The 21750-nt window shown below is 41.6% G+C and overlaps 1 protein-coding gene across 5 annotated transcripts in view; it reads right to left on the bottom strand.

Moving 5' to 3' along the window:
• aatka (apoptosis-associated tyrosine kinase a) overlaps positions 1 to 21750 on the bottom strand; it is a 42570-nt gene that overhangs the window by 6078 nt on the left and 14742 nt on the right. For 4 of the 5 annotated variants that reach the window (XM_049561901.1, XM_049561902.1, XM_049561900.1 and 1 more), the window contains 9 exons: positions 18096 to 18229; positions 7258 to 7399; positions 3946 to 4025; positions 3432 to 3550; positions 3194 to 3281; positions 2948 to 3081; positions 1921 to 2005; positions 1698 to 1819; positions 612 to 761 (listed from right to left, as the gene is read on the bottom strand). In XM_049561901.1, coding sequence (XP_049417858.1) covers positions 612 to 761; positions 1698 to 1819; positions 1921 to 2005; positions 2948 to 3081; positions 3194 to 3281; positions 3432 to 3550; positions 3946 to 4025; positions 7258 to 7399; positions 18096 to 18229 — 1054 coding nt within the window. Of the gene's footprint in view, positions 1 to 611; positions 762 to 1697; positions 1820 to 1920; positions 2006 to 2947; positions 3082 to 3193; positions 3282 to 3431; positions 3551 to 3945; positions 4026 to 4398; positions 5116 to 7257; positions 7400 to 18095; positions 18230 to 21750 lie in introns of those variants that run through there. The other variant, XM_049561904.1, reaches the window with a different exon arrangement.

Genomic DNA, 21750 nt, shown 5'->3' with positions numbered 1-21750 from the left:
TCCGTGTGCAACTCAGTTAGCCCAGAAGAACAAATTAATATCTTTAAAATATGATTTTTACAGGAGAGAAATCGGCAAAAGTTAAACAATTGATTCTAGACTTACAACAAGGCAATATGAAAGAACATTTTTGCAGAGGTGCAGTGCAGATGCTGACATGGTTAAAAGACATTCCTCTGTGTGTGTGTGTGTGTGTGTGTGTGTGTGTGTGTGTGGCTCCTCAGTGGAGCACATTTAATTTAGTGAAGAACAATTTTGAAAAATAAATAAAAACAACATTTGGCCGGCATCCCAGGTAAAGATCAATGAGGTGATTCAACTCTGGTCGATGCCAAGGGCGATCATAAAGAATAGGGGAAGTATTGATCATCTGCCCTTGCTAGCAAAGAGAAATATTGCTACAGTGGACTGGTGCAGCACCATGAGCAGAAACCGATTTTAAAAACAAGATACACTGACTTGTTAAAAATTAATTGGTCAGCGAGGCCTGAAGGCTATGCAGTGTTTAAAACGTATGTGTTATCAAGATATATAACATTCTGAGTGTTAGACTGTGTATGTGTATGTACAGTATGTCTCCCCAAGTGTGTGGGCACACGGCTATGTCTCACCAGCGCTCAGCCAGGGGGAATTGAAGCAGGGGCTTTGGTAGTTTGAGCTGCTGTTCCTTCACGGCATATGTCAGCACCTGTCTGTCAGAGTAGTGTCTGTACGGCTGGTTTCCCAGCTCAAACAGCTCCCACACAGTCACCCCCAGTGACCTGGAACGGCAGAGAAATCATTAAGCGTGTTCACCACTCATATCCCAGATACGGCCATGTTCCAAACAAGCTGTTCATTTAATCCTCTAACCTTCTTTATGTTATCCACAAGTACATTCGTGTTGTAAACATAAGCTGCGCTTCCACCAAACACTTTCGGTACAGTACCCTTAGAACACCTAACCTGTATGAACATGTACCTATTCTAGATCTGTTCACTGCAGACAGTACTCTTAAATGTAGGCGGGGTTGTTACCAGATAGTAACAGTCATGTCATCGATCCATAATGCTATCACTATATTTTCTCTTCACAGGCAATGCAGAGGAACGTCTACATCTCACTGATCATCCATGGAATGATGTTGCATGCTGACATTTTCAGACCAAAAAAAAAAAAAAAAAGCCTAGCATGTTTACAGTCTCTGTTGCAATCAATGGCATATTTAAAAAAAGTGGGTTTGTGCATTGAATGCTTGTATAGCAAGAGTGACAATATTCTCTTGACCAGTCAACAGACTGCAGTGTTTCTAGCTCCATCCTTTTAGAATCAGATCAGTGTGACAAGTACTTCAGCGGAGGGCACGGTATGGTGTGGTTTTATTGGTAGCATCCTGAACTTTTGATGAGGGAAAAGCAAATACAACTGTTGTAATGTGTGACAAACTGAACTGAACCGGACTGCTCGGAGGAAATGAAGCTATATTTCTGAGAGTTTCACAATAAAAGATCACAGGAAATCATACAAAGCAGAGCATCCAGAGTAACATTCTAGAAATATAGTCTGTGTTAAATCAGAGTTTGAGCATTTTCTTCCTATTTTTATACACACACACACAAAAAAATGTTAAACCATTTCTATAATTCGGTGCAGGTGGTGATGTTATTGCACTGTTGTCTTATTAAACCTGCAGTCATATCCTGTTTAAGTATCTTACCATATATTGCTGGATTTTGTTTGGTCAACAATAAGCAGGTTTCCGTGGACCTCGTCTATGAGCTCAGGTGCAATCCAGCGCAGGGGCACCCAAATCTGGTCTTGTGTCACATAATAGTCATCCTACAGAAACAACAACAACAACAAACACCTTCTTTAGTGCTGGTAGAGCAATAAGGTAAAAAGCAATCACTAAATATGGCATTAACAAAAGACAGTCTGACCTTGTATCGGCTGTGGGAGAGGCCATAGTCTCCGATCTTAACTGACATTTCTGAAGTTAGCAGGCAGTTTCGCAAGGCCAGGTCACTGTCAAAACAGAGGAGACTGTCATCTCATACAGTAAAGCCGCACTGCATAAACATACCCATATTTATTTATCTTCTTTAGAGGCCTCAAAAACCTTTTTTCAATCTGAATCTGCCAAAAAACACTAGTTTTCTGTAGCTCTGTTTTAACTTTAACATTGGTTTGAAGTGGGCGGGGCTACGCTGGAAAAAAGGTGATGTCACATACTTCCATTTACCAATTGTTATTGTTATTCAGCAACATCTGAAGTAAAATGTGATGACATTTTTGGAATTGTTTGTTTATTTTGCCAGGCCACTCAGTCAAACTTGATCAAACCACACAATCCTGAGTTTGTGAGAGTTATTTATTCGTTAACATTAAATGTTACAGTATAGATATGAACCAGGTTTTCAGGGAATTTAAATTATTGCTAATACTTTAAAGTTTTTACCACTTTTAATCCCATGTCAGTATATTATGGGAATTTTCCTTTGGTTGTACATGCATATCAGTGTTATATAACATATTACATGTGACATATTGTCAATGAATTTGTCTCACATCTTTATGATCATCCTAATTAGCCACAGCATCAAATAAATTACATAATGTGCAGTGTCATGCACTGTTTCTTCTCACCTGAACATGTAAAGACAAAGACTAAACTAAGTCACTTTGTTTAATCTCACCTCCTCCACAAACAGTCAGCTCTTTCGCCTGGCAGCCACTGATTGGTTGCCATGGCAGCCACCGCATGGCTGAGGCAGAGTGAGAGGGGCTCGCCCCCGGCAACAAAATCACTGATGCTGGAGTTTGTGACAACTACTCAGGCAGCACCAGGATGTTGTTGCAGGGAGAGGCCAGCAGGGGGCGCACGCAGAGCACTCAGGTTCCTTTCTGGGCCATTGCTATTCAGGCTGATGAAGTTAAATAGAGCTGGACTGACTTGACATACTGCACCTGTGTATAAAGTTGTATTTGTGGAGTTGCAGGAGCCCTGAGGCAATGTCGCACGCCATTCGCTGGAGGATCAAAGGGTCAGGAGTCTCCGAGTCAGCCACCCGACAACTGCGCAGGTAGCTCTTCAGATCACCCTGAGAAGAGACAGGAAATTACGTTGTTAGTGGCTCTGACTGTGAAAAGAGAGTAATGAGGTATGTGGGACAAACTGAATATACAGAATTTTGTCATTAAAGTGTGTCTCACCAGAGGGCAAAACTCCATGACCAGCAGATAAGGAGTGACCTCTGAGCATTGTGCCAGGCACTGCAGGAGGGCAGGGTGCTGGAGGGTTCTGGCAGAGGAAACATGATTTAGGTATGTAAAGAAACTATACATACAACAAATAATCAGATCATAATTTTACATTGTTTCATTGCTACATGGTGCTATTCATGGGTTGCAGGGCTTTGTTGTGGGATCTCTGATGTTTCAGTGAACTGACCGGTATGGCTGCACCTCCTCCAGGAACTGCATCTGATCCTGGACACTGGCACTGGCCTTCAGCTCCTTTACCACCACCTGGGTGGTGCTGAGGCCCGCATTGACCTCGCCCAGCAGAACCTAAGAAGAATACATCATTTTATATACCAGTGCAAAGCATAATTTCCCACAAACACCATTAAGATGCAGTTACAAAGTGAGAAAGTGTGAGAAGAAAAAAGTAGATGAGAATGGTGTTACAGCGCCATAAACTGTATGGTATATTGTGAGGAATTTACTGTGACTCCTCTCCTTAACTCAAGTGCCAAAGATTAGCCTCGCTAGAATGAGATCATCATCACATTACCCTCGCATTCCTCACACAGTAGAACCCACATTGTAGCGCAGTTAACAGAGTAAAGATAGAGGCAGTTGAAACAGTTAAATCAAGTAATGATGAGTGCAAATGTGCTGTCTCTGGACACACAAAAAAACCCCACTTGTATGTTTTAAGGACAAAAAAAAGCATGTTTCACCTTGCCGAACCAGCCATGACCAATCTCCTTTAGATAGAGCAGACTATGGCGGCCAAGGTCTGATGATTTCAGCAGCTGGACTGGAAAGGGAGTGTAAGAAAGACATGAGATTACTCTACGACAGGGGACAAGGAGAGTTGTAGCTGGAAATAAATGATAAAGAGAAAAGAAACATGCGAGATTTCGGAAAAGACAGGTTTTCAATAAGAAAAGTCAACTTAAAAATTAGAATTTTAGGTCTCAAACAGAAATGGAACCCTACAGCAAAGGGAAACATTACACGGTTAAGAGGAGAACAAATAGCAGCTCCCCCCAGCCAAACAATAAATGTACATTTTCCTAAATAAAAAGACACATCAGCTGAAAAAGAGAGATCGCCTGAAGGCAAAGAAAACCTCACAGCTACAAATACATGGAAGCTACAGCCAGCAAGTTGTACACAAATTCAGATACCTCCATGGATCCTCATAATTCAAGAATGGAGATGATGATGATGATGGTGAGTGGAAAGATGATGATGACGGAGCAATGGAGCGGCCAGCCACTCTGAGCACCGTGACAGGGACTGAGTCCGAGTCCCAGGCGGGGATGAAGTTCTGGTTCAGAGTGTGAGAACTGAGAGCCCGTGGCCCCAGCCCCAACCCCAGGCGTCTTAGCCTCATTGTGTGTATTTGAGAAAGAGTCCACGGTCGCAGTGTGTGTGTGAGAGAGCCCCGGCAGGATTTAACCCTCCGAGCCCTCGCACAGCTGAACAAGCTCGCCACGCTGCCTCTCCCAGTCTGCACCCAGCTCATCCTCCAACTGGGACACAGAAAAACACACATACTGTCCTCGTCTGGAGCTCTCCAGCTGTCGAGCAAACACCAAAATCCTCGGTTCCTATACAGACACTGCGTTTAAATCTACAGTAAGCTGTGCGCGATAGACACGTATCAAGGCTTCGAGTCAGTGGACCAATCTGCCAGCGGTTCCACGCAGGAGAATTTCTGCCCTGGGCGCTGAGATTTTCTGGTCATGTATCACGCCTGATGTGACCGTCACGCATGTTGGTAGTGTGCCGTCTGACGCACCAGCTCTGTGTGCAGCTTCAAGACACCCAGTAGTGACATAAGGCCCACATAATACCCCCCTGTCACCCTGGACAGCAGCATTCCTCAGCCAAACAAGACACAAACACTGCTCTGTCAGATGCAGAAAAGACCTCTGTCATACACACTCACCACCCCTATCTCAAGCCTCCCCTCCCCACTCTTAGGTCCTGGTGCATGCCACCACCCTTCCCCTGTCTCTCCTCATTCTGTCACAGACCCCTCACTGTATTCTGCCCATAATGCCAGTCCTCCACTGGTGCGTTCCACGGACGTTTCAGCCCGGCCTTATGCTCACCCACTGCCCAGCCGGCCTAAATCGGGGCCATTGTTTGGCTCGCTCACTCACACGCTCATGCTGCGTCTCCTGGTACCCAGTGGACCAAACACACACACACACACACACACACAAACACTCATGTGCAGACACACACAAGGCCCATTCTCCAGTGGAACGCTGGGCAGAGGTTGTCACGGTGATAACAGACCCACACTTTTCCACCCCAGCCCCCCGAGCCTCCACCGCCCCTCCCTGATGGAGAGAAATTAAGAAGTGGTATTATTCCAAATGTGGAATGTGTGAGCGTGAGTGTGCATTCCCGTCCCACCGGTGGCATTCCCAGAGAGGATGGTGGGGTCCAGTGAGGCTGTGGGATCGGTGGGCCCTGTGGAATGATACACACACAATCGCCTTACACACTCACTTTGATGCATCGAGCCTCTGTTGTGGGTTTGAAGGCTTTACACGACCTCTTGAATAAAAGATTAGACCAACAAGTGAAAAGCAGGACTGTCAGATCAATGGCAAACGTTGTTCTGTGTGTTCATACAGATGTATAAGTGATATATAGAATACGCCATTCATGGCTAGAGTATGAACTAGTCTTTCTGTTCAGCTTGCAGTTACTAAGCTCATTTTCAGTGTGGGGGTGGATACTTTCTGACATGTGCATGATGTTAATATGCACGGAGGGGCCTGTTCTGTCCTTGACCTGCCACTTATTGATGTAATGCTTTTGAATCTTTAGAAATGTTCGCCCGCCTACGTCAATTTGTCAGATATTAAAGCAATGAAGATGACGCAAAAATGATGCATTTCCAATATTTTCAATGCACAATGCACACATGTGAAAACCTTAATATCAGAAAATGTGTTTTTTTGTCTTGATATAAAGAAAGGAGAAACGCCTTAGACAGCATTCCCTCTCTGACTCAGTGAAAGGAGACATTCTACCTCTTTTCACAATCTCCTCTCCTTTCGCCATCTATCCATTCCTCACCCTGCAACACCTGGTCCAATCATACAGCAGTAGCTATGGAGGACAGAGGGGAGACTAGTGATTGGCTGCGAGCCTGAGGCTGCCTTGTCCAATCGTCGCTGGAGCTCACATCCTGGGATGCTGAGCCCCAACTCACCTCCCTTCTGGCTGAGCACAGTGCAGCGCAGACAGCCAGTGAGTCATGCAGGGAGAGGCACCCAGGATCTGGCTTACACTGAGATTCACACACACGCACACACACACACCACATACATACACATTTTAACAGGCTGCGCTTGAGGCAGAATGACCTGAGGAAAAGCAAACAGGCTGTGACGTTGCTCAGGAAGACGATGGTGCCGAAGCACTGACGTCGGGTTATGTAAGATTCAAGTAAAATACCAACAAATGTCATATTAGATGCAGCATGTATTTACAAACACACACAGAAACCCCAGAAACGATGCACACTGTGGTGAGGTCAGATTCCTTCCTCTCCAGTGGGCTGCAGTTTTCACATACAGTATGTAACACTGCAGTAGGTCCGTTTCTAAATGCATTACACAATGGACAGATGTCTGTCCCTTGTTGTGAGAGAAGGCAAGAAGGAAGAGACATTTAAAACAAGATAACAAATTGAAGGAGGCCACATGTGCTCTAACTAAGGTAGACAAAATGTACTCACTTTTATCTCTTCCAAATCAATAGAGTCGGTAAGATGTTACATAATTTACTTGTGCTATGCTCCAGAGAAGTAACAACCTTTTTAATAGTCTGTTAGAGCAGCACAAAATCTCTTTCTAAAGAGCTGGGGATTAATAATGACTACAGTGATGCAGAAAAGAGAGAAGATGAGAGACAGAAAGAATGGAAAAAAAAAACCCACCAGGAAGGAAAAGCTGAACTAAAAAACAGGTCATTAAAAGTGCCAGGCAGATAAATGATGTGTCGATGGTGTTTCTTACTGGATCTGCCAGGCTGTTTGGAGACAGGCAGGGAGACCTCGGTGAGGGGAAGGATGTAGACCTCGGGGCCATTCTGGGAGGAAGGCGAGGCCAGGGCGGAGAGATCTGCCTGGTACTCCTCTCCCTCAGTGTTTTCAAACTCCTGGTGCAAAAACACATGCTGGAATTAGTCATCCACTCGCAGCCATCCTACCACTGAGATAGTGGGAGACAATGGTTCAACTGTGAGGGCATTCAAATGCACTGAGGCACGCCCACAGAGCTATATACATAAGTCATGTACATTGTGGGGTGTATTGTGTGGGTTGCGACAAAGACGCTGTAGGGGGAACACACTAATGCATGTGTTCAAACTGTATACACAAAGCCTGTCTTTATTTCGTTCTTCCTCACACTCACGTATACTAACCAAGGCTCCGATCATGAAAAAACTAAAATCTCAACACCAAGAAATTGTCTTTACGTACTGCCAATACTGTAAGTTAAAACAACATGACTTCACATTTACAGTTATAGTTTATGTTTGTGGAATTACAGAGTAAAAAGTACATTTTAGCATGTATTTTCCACCTATGGGGAGTTGGAGGATTCGCTAGTTTTGGAAACAGCATTACCATCTAAATAATGTCATAAATTAATGTTAGGAAACACCATTGTCCTGATTATTTTGAGCTACATGCTGTTACATGTATACTTATCGTAAGTTTGCCCAACTTCAAGTTTTTTAAAGACTGAAAAGTACAATTTATTACACAATAATGTTGCAAAAATACACAAAATACCTGTTAAATTAATTACTACATCAAAAGTTTCTGTTGAGTGTTTGCCCTCATATCATCTTGTGACTACAAAATCCTGAATTGCAAAAACAAAAACACATTTACAATAGAATGGTTAAAGGGACAGTTCACTCAAAAATCAAAAATATATTGTTCCTGTTACATGTAGTGCTATTTATCAGTCTACCTTATTTTCGTGTGAGCTGCCAACTGTTGGACATGTTGACCGTTGAGATGTCTGCCTTCACTCAAACGTAATGGAACTAGATGGCATTCGGCCTGTGGTGCCCACAGCGTGAAAGAACACATCTGAAAAACTCCACAGCAATGTCTCTTTCCAGAAATCATGACCTGTTTACTCTAGATAAGTGGTTTTCAAACTTTTTGTGCCCAAGGGGCAAGCCGAAATCTCAAGGCACACCTGTAATAGCTTCTATAATGTGTGTTATCACTCTCATCACGACATAAGACAATAAAAAGATAAGACCAAAAAAAACTAGAGACAGGTAGCTTTCGTTATACTGGGTTGTCTTCGTTGGTGCTTTGTTGTAATTTGCTCCGAACAATAAAGCAATCCATTGTCACTCACGGCTTTCTTGTTTTACATGTTACCATCTCTCACACTGGCTGCCAATCAGGGCTTTTGATGTGTCACACACTTATTCCCTTGCACGTACGGTGACAAATAGGGTTCCCCGTGAAGGTTTTTTTAAAAATTAAATTACATTTTTAAGCTAGAGTTTGCCTCTTTTTTAGGACAAGATTGCCCACAACACTGATACAGTCTATTAAAAACTCATTCATAACTTTGTTTATAGGCACAGTTGAATATTGCAGTAATTATGAGTGGTTATCCCCAAATCCCACGGCACATCTGGATTTGCATTGTGGCACACCATTTGAGAAACACTGCTCAAGATAATCCACAGACCTTGTTGTGAAGTTTCATGCAGGAACTACTTTCCTTCTACTTAACTACACCGCGCAGAAGGAAGGGTGCATCTGCTCACCTGAGCTAGCTAACATTATAGGTCAGGCATCACAGCTCACGCTGTCATGACTACGAACCTCTTGTCCATCCTTGCGGTTATACGGCTGGTGGGTGTTGTTCAGTAGAGAGAATCCACAAGCTGAGTGCCATCTAATTCTATTGTGTTTAAGAGAAGAAAGACATCTCTGCAGTCAGTATCTCAAATACTACCAAAACTATTTAGCCTGATAAAGAGCACTACAGGTAAGAGAAAAAAAATGTGTTTTTGTTTTGGGGGTGAACTGTCACTTTAAGTGTCCAGAGACACTTGAGAAGGGAGAAGGAGAGAGTGAGGACTATCATCAGCTATGTAGGAGGAAAAACTCTGGTCCCTTTACTGCAGAATCCCCCCCCCCCCCCCCAACCTCCATACTAAAATGGATGACAGAGGGAGTGGAAAACAATGACCCTCTCTCTTTCCATCCCTGTACACCATATCCCACATCCTCTGCTCTGTCTGTCTGCTTTACCCCTGCTTCCCTCCTTTCTGCCCCTATCCGTTATCACTCCCTGGTCTACTGCAGTGTCCTTGCTCTCTAATTGCTATAGTGTGTCCCTACAGAAACCCCCATACACTATAGTCACAGTGCTGACATACTGCAAAGTAGGAAGGTGATATATTTGATACTTTGCACATATATAGCAGAGAGAAATCCTGCATTGTCCTTTTCATTTTCTCTCCTTTTCCTCTTCTACATATAGCTTCAAAATCTGATCTGTTTTTACTCAACTGAGTAGCTATTATTTTGTACTTTCAACACATAGACATGGATCTACCTTTCAGCTATGAAGAAAAAACAGAGTGGTGAAAGATGCCAAAAGAAACAGTACAGTAAAGTAGACACTCTGCATATTCTGCAGCATGAGGGAGATCACAGGGTAGATAAGCATTGTGTTGTCAGGGTGAGTCAAGATATGAAACCTTAAAGGGAAGCTTTGATATTTTTCAAACTGGACACTGTTTTCCCATGTATTTTGTGTCTGAGTGACTAATGAAGACAGCAGTTTTTGAAAGTGATCCAGCATTGAGAGAGACCACTCCAGCTGCAGCAGCGAAACAGGCTCCAATGTAATCCCTATGGCGCAATTGTGTACCGTCAGTTTACGTCCAGTAAAAGTGCTTGTTTTTACCACTGACAGGCTCAGATTGTTATTCTAAGTGTCTGACAAAATCACAGAAAAGACCCTACGGAGAAATTAAATGTTTTTCCTTACCTTTCCCAGGTATGTTATTGTGACAGAGTCTTACTTGGGGAGAGTCTTGTTCTGAAATTTAGTGAAAGGTGGCTTATTGCAGGAGAAACAATGATGAGTGAGAGTTGGAGAGAGCAATGCCAGCAAGAGTTTGTTGTGTTGAAAGACAGAAAGTGTAGTTTAGTGTTATCTACAAGATTTTCAATGTCGTAGCTGAAAATTTAGCTGATTTTGACAATGTGGAAAAGTCTGTCAGATTTCGTAATAAGACCTCTCCTCGAGCAAGGCTTCACTACACACATGGTCAAACAGAACAGATCAGCAAAAGGTCTATAATGTGGGCAGACACAATTTGAGCCTGTCAATGACAAAAGCACGTACTTTTAATGGGACATAAATTGGTACATCAGGGATTAAATTGCAGCCTGTTTCGCTGCTATCGCTAAATACTGGGTCAGTTTCTAATACAGTTGTCTCCATTAGTCACTCAAACACAAGAGCATGGAAAAACATGGTCCACGTTCAGAAAGACTAATGTTTCCCTTTAAGATTCCTACGTGTTTAACCCTATGGGCCCGAACGACGCATAGTGCGTCCAAATTCACAAAGAGAAGGGTATATCACGGGTATACCACGCATATCACGTGAAACAGCGAAATTGTAACTTTCCGAGAAGACCAAGCACTTGTCGGTAGTCCAATGTTTTCACAACGAAAAAAAATGATAAAGTTACACTAAAATGATGTATAACAGAGCTTTCAAACAGCTTTGCACACACAATACTCTTGGATGGATTACTCGCGAATGCAGGCTCGCACAGAAATGCTACACAAATCACATGAAAGCGCAGGAGCAGAGCTTTCCAATGATACCACACACATCATTGTGCTGTCATCTCATCACGCTATAAATCCAGATCAATGTCTACAAAATAAAAACCTGACGAATTTCTTTGCAATCCATTACACAGATCTTGTTATCAGTCACTTCATATAGTGAGGAATATTGTGTCTTACCACATCTTAGGCTTGCGTGTGTTTCTCCCTGTCTATCCACATTTGTAGTCCAGCTTTCAAGATGCAAATATCTCCATATTGTCCAGCTGACACTCCATCAAACTTTGTATGACAAAAGCAGCCACTTCACCTTTGCGCACCCAGACAACTGTAGCCTAATTATGCATGCATGACAGGGCCATAGTCACCATATACATTGAGGGGGACACGTGCCCCTCCACCAATGCCCAAAATGTCCCCCCAATATATAACTGCCAGTGAAAAACAAATATTATCTTGGAGGACATCATTGCACTTGGTTGACTATATTTCTATGATCTTAGAAGTAAATATTGCATGTTTCTTTCAGATAAAACACATTTTTGACTTGTGAATGAGTCAATGGAATTTCTTGCAATAATGAAAAAATACTGGCAATCATGTCCGCCTGGCACAAACCACATGTTTTGGACAGCTGTGAAGTGACAGAATGTCCCAGCATCATGGTTCTTATATTGCCAGATTCCAGAGAGTCTCCCCTCTTCATATATGGCAGAATATGTCATTTTCCAACTTGCTATGGTGAGATACATGTAAAAATGTAAGAATTTAGTCACACAGATTTGTTTTTTTCATTGATATAAAAATTAATATAAAATACAGGCACATAGAAGGACATGGGATGATGGTTAGCCCAGATTGTCCTAAAAAAACAAGATATAGCATGTGTATGTAGCCTTTATAATGACTGTGATATGAGTTTAAAAGTAAAGGCAGTAAAAATACCCCAAAAACGCCTAGGGCCCATTGGGTTAATTATAATTGCATTATTATTACATATCATTACGCGCCTTAAAGTTGTTGTCTGTTTTGAAACAGAGCAACTTATGATCAGGAGAGGCCTTTACTCCTATTACTGTCTTGGCTTTAATTGTGTTAATTGAGATCCCAGTATTTGCTGAGAATTCCCATCAAAATCGACTCTTTTCCTGGAGGAAGGAAGCCCACATTATTAGCATACAGTTTATGCTTGTGCATATGTGCTAAATCATCATGCCTAAACTGCTGTATGTGGCAGATTTTACTTTCCTACCACCTCAGTTCAGCACTTAAGATGGTCTCACACTCCCATGTAGTCAATGTATTAAAGATGATTTTAGAATAATTATAAAAAACCAAATTATCAAATACGGTATAATAATAACATCAGAAAATTAGAATAAATGCTGTTTTATTACTGTCTGCAATTCAAAAATTAATCTTAAATATTTGTTAAAAATCCTGTTGTTGTTTTTTTTAAAAAAAAAATAAATAAAAATACATACTTAGCTTAGAATGCTTTTTTTTAAAAAAAAAAATCTTAGGAATACAAGGCAATAATGATCGTGTAGCACACCAGACTTCACTCTCCTGTGATTCACACGGACCCTTATTATCATCACAATCCATCCCTTTTGAAAAACAGCAGGTGCAAACACAAATTAATGTGAGGTACGGGGCACAAATCCACAACCTAAATGTCACACCTCTACAAAAAATATTAATAGCAGTGCAGTTAAAGTAATACAATTTTAAAATACAAAATAATAACTTGATTTATTCCAACTACAGGCTATAGAGAGGCAAAGTCCCTCCCCTTCTGGTGGACCACCATGGGACTTGTTTTGTGTTTTGAAAAAAATGTACGTAAGAGACATATCATTTTTTGATCCTGTTTGAATTGTGTTATGAATCACACATGTGATGTTTGTCAATTCAAAAGACAATTTTTCAATTTAAAGAAAGTCGAAGTTTGTCGTAAAACTGTTGAGGTATAACACAGTAAAAATACATACTTAGAAAGACACAGAATCAATGTCATAACATTCTCTCTTGCTGAAGTGAGGACACCTTTGTGTTTTGTACCCAGGCATACTCTCATGAGTAACAGGTCTTGCTTGTTCTTTTATTTCCCAGCAGATAATAAAGACCAGGAGTTGCTGGGTAAAATGCATCAGGAAAGAAAGTATAGTGTGCAAGATGAAAGATGTAGTTCACACAAACTGTGACTTTCTTGACTTACAAAATTATCTTTTAAATTGACAAACATCACACAGATAATTCATGGCACATTTCAAACTGTGATTAAAAACGATTTCTCTTGCTGCTGCTGACTACATATTTCCCCCAAAATAAGGTCCCATGGTGCAAACTGAATAGGGAGGGACTTTGCCTCTCTATATACTCTACCTATTTGCTTTGCTTCATTGTGCAACATAATGCAGGGTTGAGGCAAACCTACAGACACTGAAGTAAGCAGGATCACACAAGCACTGCCTCCATTTAACTAAATTGCTGCAATTAAAATGATTTCTTTGTCTGTGTCATCATTTGTAGGTAATAGAAGCCATTATACTTAAACCCTTTATCCATTTGATATTATCAGAAAGCCCCTCATGCTGCTGTCCTAACCGTGTCACATGAAGCAACATCCTACAATGATTTAAGTCGATCTTGCTGAGTCTACTCTCGTCCAAACTAGTCTACTTTCCAAGACTGTGGCTATGTCGGGAAACCAGGCCGGCATTAGTGCTCTGTTCACAAGCACTGAGCCATCCATGCATGCACAGGTTAATGAATTGTTAACCATAACAAGCCAATCTCCCACTTGCAGCAACCACCGAGGTAAAGAGCAATGAAAAGGTGAAAAGGAAACAGGAGGAATGAGAAAGGAGACGAGCAGAAGAGTGTGGTGCAGGATGGACGAATATGAAATATCTGAATAGCTCTTTGTGTGTTTGTGTGTATTTACAGGTGTCCTAAAACACCAGTGTGTGTGTGTGTGTGTGTGTGTATATGTAGGAATGCGTGTTTCTCATTCAAGAGAACCATCTGCCACTCTCCTCAGAGCGAAGTGTGAAAGCGAGCACCTGGCTGTGAGTCAGCGTTGCATAGCTCCCCAGAGAGCCTTCAGTTTAGAAAGCACTTAATACCCTGCCTCACACTACGCGCTCCAGTAAGAGCACCACGATGGAGAGGAATAATGAGGCTTTTTGCACGGCGCAGCGGTGCGATTTTTGCAGTCCCACACGAATGCACACCTTACAAGTGAGCTGCTGAGTGACGAGCCGGTGCCAAAGAGAGGGGAAAAGAGTGAGAACTGTGGAACCATTGTGTCACGTTTGCTGCCCAACTGAGAAAGCACGATGAAGGTTTGATAGATTTGTCTTGTTTGGAATTACGATGAACTACAATCAAGACAACAAGAATATGTTTATTCACTGACGTCAAAAGATTTGTATTGCTTTACCATAACCCAAATTAATTAAAATATTTTTAATTTAAAGGTAGGGGTTGGGACAAGTAGGTAGAGACAAGTGCCACACTGTAAGCAACATGCATCCAAGAGGAAGCTACGAAAATTGCAGACACAGTGATGAAAGACAGAGCCCGGTCTCACTCCGAAGTTGTCAAAATTTCGAACTTGACAGTGACTTGCGGCGTCAGAAACCAACAAAAAAAGGCATCCTTTAACGTCGCCATGACACTAGGCCTGTTGTGGTTATAGTTTAACGGTGGCCGGACGCACTAGGGGAAACACGGCGGGACAAGGATGATAGTTAAGGTGGCGAAAGTCCAAATGGTGGTGGATGGGTCCAACAAACACCGACTTTCACCCAAGAGTGCGGTGTTCACGTTCCGTAAGATTCTAAAGCCAAACCTTGTTCTTTTATCCAACCATGTGTGTTTGTTGTTGAAGGGAAAAACATCATTTCGCGGTGCGTATTGTGAAAGAGACTGTATGTAACCGTTAAATTTCCTGTGAAAACAGAAGTGTATCTTGAAAGAAGACAATGCATGTAAACAACCGTCAACCCACGGTACCCAGGGTACCTTGCACGTCGTATCTGGATGTGGGAGGTCCATTACAAACAGTAGCTTACAGTTCCTGCGTAGTATACCTTTAAATTACTGGAGAACTTACAGTCTTGCTCCTCTGAGTAATTGCAGCTCCAGGACAATGCGCTTTCTTGTTGTCCCTTTATGTATCCTTGTTAACCTTTCATTGCCTTTTTTTTTCAATTGTGATCCACCACACTTAATATTTGCAATGATTCCTCATCTCAGAAAAGCTCCACTTGAATATTCAGACTTCCTGAGCTCAAATGAGAGCTGTTGTTCAGGAAAACTATCCAGCTATTCCTTTGGACAACTTCTGTGTAACATTAAGAAGAGAAGCAGTCAGTGAGCTAATAAACTTCACGTCTATAAAGGAAACTCATGCCTGCGACTGTAACATTGTCCAATGATTTTTAGTGTTGCATGGCAAGATGCCAGTCTCAGAGCTATTCTCACCCCTTCTCTGTATATTTATTTTAAGCATGGGTGCTGAAACAACATAGTCATGGTGGCATAGCTGCCCTGCTGAAGTGTCCTTGAGCACATCAGGGGCAACTGTACCGTAGCTAAACTTTCACCCTGAACTCTCTGATGACAGGGTGCTATAAGACAATACCTCTGCAAGAATCAATAGTATCGTATTGGTGTATCGACCAGGCTCAAGGTGGAGCCGTGGTAGGTGGTGGTCATGACAAAACCAATCGACTATTGCTGCTTTTGCAGCTAAAGCCATCCTTCTGTCATGAGTCTGTTCACGCTAAAAAGCAGGTCGATGGAGGGCAGACACAGACCGAGGCTCCCACTGTTCCTGCAGGTTATTAAAATACGCGTTCTCATAATGAGGAAGAGGCGGTCTGGCGTGGGGCAGACGTGGGCACATACACACACGCAAGAAAAGTCCAGAAGTTGTTAATGGTGCCTCTCTATGCTGTGCTCATTAGTGACACTGTTATCCCTGCAGCATCTACCTACCGCAGGCTGCTCCCACTGTTTAGTGTGAATGCTGAAGCCCAGACCCAACTCTCTCCAAGAAACAAGCAACTCTGCTCTCATCCTCTCTCCTTTCCTCTCCTCTGCTTTCTCCAAGCCCAAATGGTTTTTATCCCCTCTTTCCCTACCCCCCATAAAACATGCAAGGAAGCGATGTGGATTTAAATTGCAAAATGATTTGCATAAGTGATCTTAACAGAAGGCTGTTCAGTCTGGGGCTGTAATTTATCCTTCCTTCAGCTAAAAGAGTTGCAAGCATTAAAATGCATGACCAACAATTAAAAATATGTTTTGATGCCCATGCCATAACACAGCCAGAAAGTTAATGAGGAAACTTGCAACGTCAATGAGTAGCCAGAACAGCAACTCTAGGGTTTCTCCTCCCTCTCCCTCTCCCTCTCCAGATGCCCCCTGCCTGTGTCAGCCTCTGTTGGCTCTCATCAGCCGCTCAGCTCAGCACTGATGTTTGACACAGCGTGGCTGAGTCATGCTGGCAGCTGAGGGCATCACAGAGACAATGTGTGCCAGCCTGGGATGGGCAAGGGTACTTGTTACATCACTTGCATACAATGAGGCAATAGTCCTTCAGCATGTACAGCAAATGTAGGTTAGAGTGTTGGACAGATCTGTACTGCAGTATCAATATGATCATGAGCCTGACACCCTCTGAGGATCAGTTCTGATGTAAAATATTAACACAGCACCAAGTGTCGTCGCTGACAAATTAGCTGCAGTGATGGGTTGGTGTTCTGATATACTACTGCAGGCGTTTTTCACACTGTTTTCTAAATTTTTAAAAGGAAAGCACTTGATCTGTTAATTAAGAATATAATCTGCAGATTAATTCATAACCAAAACAATCATTAGTTAAAGCCCTACATTTTATTATATTTTTTTTAATGAAACTGAACATGTATCTCTTGCCAAAAAAGTTTCAGGTTATTTTATTATTATTATTTTATTTTATTTATTTATTTATTTATTTTTTATTATTATTATTATTATTTTATTTTATTTATTTTTTTTTTAATTGGCACTCAAACATGAGGCACTTTTATTTTAGAGCTGAAAAAAATCAATTGATTAGACAGGAAAACAAGGGGCAACACATCACTAATTAAAGTAATTTAAAGGTCCAGTGTGTAGGATATAAGGGGGATATATATTTATAATCATGTTTTCATTCGTGTATAAGCATCTGAAATTAAGGATTATCATGTTTCGTTATCTTAGAAAGAGCTATTCATATCTTCATATGGAGCGGGTCCTCTTTCACAAAGTCCATTATGTTTCTACAGTAGCCCAGAATGGACAAACCAAACACTTGCTCTAGACAGGGCCATTCACATTTTCGCATTGTACAAGAGAGCTCTCCGACATGCTTGGAACTCATAGTTTCAGTAGGTTGTAATCTTCAACCTCGCTGTTAAATACCACTAAGTCCTACACAGTGGACCTTTAATCAAACTAATAAATAAATATTTGCTAGTTTCATGATACTTTTCTCTATTCATCCATGTAAATGGAATATTTTTGAGTATTAGATTGTTGGTTAGGCATAGGATACATCTGAAGAGATCTTGTGATGGGCATTATTATTATTATTATTATTATTAATATTTTTTTTTCAACGTTGTTGACATTTCACAGTCATTAAATACAGAAACAATCAACAGATTACTCGACAATAAAATAATATTTAGCTGCAAGCCTATTTTATTTTAGTCTCATTTCAGCCTTTACTTAGTGGCAGACTAAAAAGAGGTTGAATGCCAGAATATATCTAAGGATTTAAAATGTTTTTTTTTTTTTTTGCTCATGTCTGTACAGTATTTGTTATTACTACTAATGTGCACAGTTGAAAACTTTAAAGTGTTTCTTTTGTGCAATTTTTAGAAGTAACTCTTCCACTGTGCTCTCACAGTTTGTGCGTTCCTCTCCACTCCCAGCAGGGGGAGGCAGTGAGCTCACCTTGAAGCCTATATCGCCCTTCTTGCAGCAGAGGCAGGCCAGCATGAGGAAGACGAAGGTGAAGAGGCCAGAGAAGGAGACAGCCACCACAGCCAGGGATGAAGGCCACGACAGCTCGCTCAGCGGAGCCCCATCTGCAACATGAGAGCATAATGCCGGTGTTAACAGGGCGGAGCTGTCCTGAGATCAGATGGCAAGCTGCGGAGTCATACAGGAAATTAAAGGCTAAATAGAGATAAAGGTGATTTGTATACGCGCAGATGATTTGTGGCCATATTATTTGCAGCTTGAAGAAAGAAGCATGTGACTCATAATTATCACTCTCTCCTGATTCCTATTTATCTCTGGATTCTGTGACTCTGAATAGGAACCAGGTCCCTGTGGCTTAATTACAGTAGTTACTATGCACAATGAGTCATGGAGGCTAAAAGTTTCATACCACCCACAGACACAATGACTCCCCCTGGATAATAATTTAATAAAGCAGCAGCAGAGTAGGTGTAGAGGCCCATTCTGTCTCGGTGTAAACAGCTGATGAATGAAAAAGCTGTGAATCTATAATCTGCTTTTCATTCTCTGATGTCCCCTGCAAAATCACCCTAAAAGCAACAAATCAAAACACACCCCATAATTTATTTAATTGGAGTAACTACTTTCCAGAACAATGCGCACAATGCTATTAAAACATACAATGAGACATAGTTATGTTTGAGCGCACAACATTTTAAAATTTAACCACAGCGTATCAAAGAAATGTTTTGTGTGGGTCTGTGACCAATAAACACAGAGCACACACATGCTCATTGGTGACTGCGTGCAATTATTTCTCCTCAGCGTGAGTTATTCGCCATCTGTCACTGTCTTCCTGTGTGCGTATGTGCAGCGCACATGTGTCACTTTGTCTTTTAGACTCCAGTGGCTGAAGACATCCATATAATCTGATTTACAGTTTGAAAGCTCCTGCCAAAACGGATGAAAGAGACGAGAGGAAGAAAAGAATGAGAGAGGAGGGCAGGAGAGACGGGGAGATTGAAACCTTCACTAAACACATTAACTCCCTAAACCATCAAATACTTAACACTTTGATATTTTTAAATTTTAAAGTTAATCTGAGCTACTTTATGAAAAACACTCCCTGTCTTCATGACTTTTATTTAATACCCACATCAAGGCCCACTCAAAGCAAACATTTGCACACCTGTTGAGGGAATCAACCTCAATCAATGGCGTCCTGACACTCAGTGGTTATTTTACTACATCACCGAACTACTGCCTGCATTAGCCTTCAGCTGTAGCCTCCATTTTATATCCATACCATCTGACCTTCAGTCATATTTAATGCTTTCAAATGAGCTAATGGAGCACTGATTTTCTCCTTCACCTGTATGTATTATTTAGGGTCTCATTCTATTATAACAGTCCCTTCACACATCAATTAAAGGTATACTAAGCAGTCAGTTAGTGTTTGTAAAGAGTATCGCCAGCAAAAGTGAAAGTGAAAGCCAACCTAAAGTCACTGTCATTCACTGTATTTGTGTGTTTCGGCGCTGTGTCCACTATTTTCGTAGCTTTCTCTTGGATGCATTCTGCTTATGGTGTGGCACCTGGTTGTTTCCTTTATATAAAGTGGAGGAAGTGGAGGATTGTTGGAGGAAACAGAGGAAAAGGGCTGTGGCATTCACTTTTGCTCAAGAGGAAGAAAACCTACAACTACCAGAATGCACTGCACTGCACCAGACCAATGAATGCCCCCTGCTGGTGGGTGATATGGGTGCGTTCCGAATCGCATACTTCTTCTTTTTACTTTTGAATCTGTTTATACGTCAACGATTTTAACTGAAAATGGTAAACTTAAGTTGCGTTTTGGCTGATCGTTTATATAACAGCAACGGGTTCAAGAGTGCAATTTTTTGAAAACAGCACCGTCTCCGCTGTCATGTAAACTTGCAATATGCAGTTCCTCTGTTGATGGAGACTTTTCGCACATGCGCATTACGGTTCCAGTCATGAGGCATGCGCGCGAAATTCGACCATCACAACAACAACATCTGTTTGTGCTGCTCACCCTATTTATCAATGCGTTTCCAGCAAAGTGTAGATTTACTGTAGCAACTGCACCTCGTCCTCAGACCAGACAAATGTTAATGCGGCTGCCATTTTGTTTGTTTCTACATCACCAAGGCTATTCAAGAGAAGGCTGAGACACGGGATCAAACATGGGGGGATTGCACATGCGCAGTAAAATCTGGTCTGCTTGACCCCGTGTCTCAGCCTTCTCTTGAATAGCCTTGTACATCACTGCTCTGTAGAAGGAAGTGCATGTGCGCAGGTGTGTGTTGTTTCATTACAAAGTCACACCGCCAACTACTGGCCTGGCATGTGTACTACAGTGTTTTTGGTCATTTTTGCGGATCCGTTTGCATGGCGATTGTTTTCAAAACTTTGTTGTCTGAATGCGGAACTTTTTTCAGAATAAAAATGAGAAACAATTCCGTTTTCATCGGCTCGTTTTCATGTAAACATGGCCTAAGTAGGTTCTGCAGCTGCCCTTAGAAAGAATGCACACAATCAGAACATACTGCTGTCTCATAACATTACGCCCTGAACTTTGACCCTCTTGCTTTTATTTCTGTTACCATGGAGATAAAACAGACGCCACTCACCGTGTTCGCCAGAGACAGAGATCAACCCAGAGAGCTCAGCTGTTGTTACTTTGTGATGTATGTAGTTTAACTTTAAAGTTATAACTGCACAGATTGTAGATTGTTTCATGTTTGCAACAATGAAATTACATCTGCAGTTCTCCGTCAGTGATTTTCATAGTTATGTCCTTTTGTTGTTTGCAATATTTCTGATGATTCAGTTCACTTAAACAATGAAAATACCTACTATTACTATTCGTCTGGTCATCAGTTACTTGAATGCACTATCATCCTTCATTGCGACTTCTGAGCGCTGTCAATCAGCTGTCAAACAGCTGTTTGTGGCTCAGTCGATGTGACATATCGTCCGCTGTGCAGAGGATTATGGATCAGAACAGCCAGAAAAGCATGCTGGCTTGCATACAGCAAAATCAGACTTGATGTAGTAGAACATCCTGGTATTTTTGCCATACTATCTATTAGGACGTACTAAATCTTTTTCTGGCATACTATATAGTATGGTAGTATGGGCATTGGAATGCATGGATAATGCAAGCTTGGCCATTTTTCCACAGGAAACAATATGGCAGTTGGCTGGTAACACAAAATCTCGAACTACAGTTAAACAGTGGACTAAAATATGTTTCTTTAAACATTTTGGTGAGATATAGGCAGAACAGTAACCAAATAGAATCTTGGTTGATATTTTACCAGTAGTGCTTGGTTTTACCATTTGATCTTGATACTTTCAGCCTTTAGTTTTAAAATACAAGAAAAAGTGTGGTGCCCACTCCTGGTTCACAAATTCTCATATTACAGCTAAACAGTGCACTAAAATATGTTTCTGATAACATTTTCTGTGAGAAATAGGCAGAAGAGTAACAGAATCTTGGTTTACATTTGTTCAGCACTGCCTAGATCTGAATTTTGAGCTTGAGAGACACCTTGAGAAGGTGGTCTCTCCCTTTGCGTCCATGATGGCAGGCATACGATAAAGCGGAAGTAAAATCTCT

This window comes from Epinephelus fuscoguttatus, linkage group LG19 (genome assembly GCF_011397635.1).
Source record: "Epinephelus fuscoguttatus linkage group LG19, E.fuscoguttatus.final_Chr_v1".
Classification (NCBI taxonomy): Eukaryota; Metazoa; Chordata; class Actinopteri; order Perciformes; family Serranidae; genus Epinephelus; species Epinephelus fuscoguttatus.
This window is presented reverse-complemented; position numbering and strand designations above follow the sequence as displayed.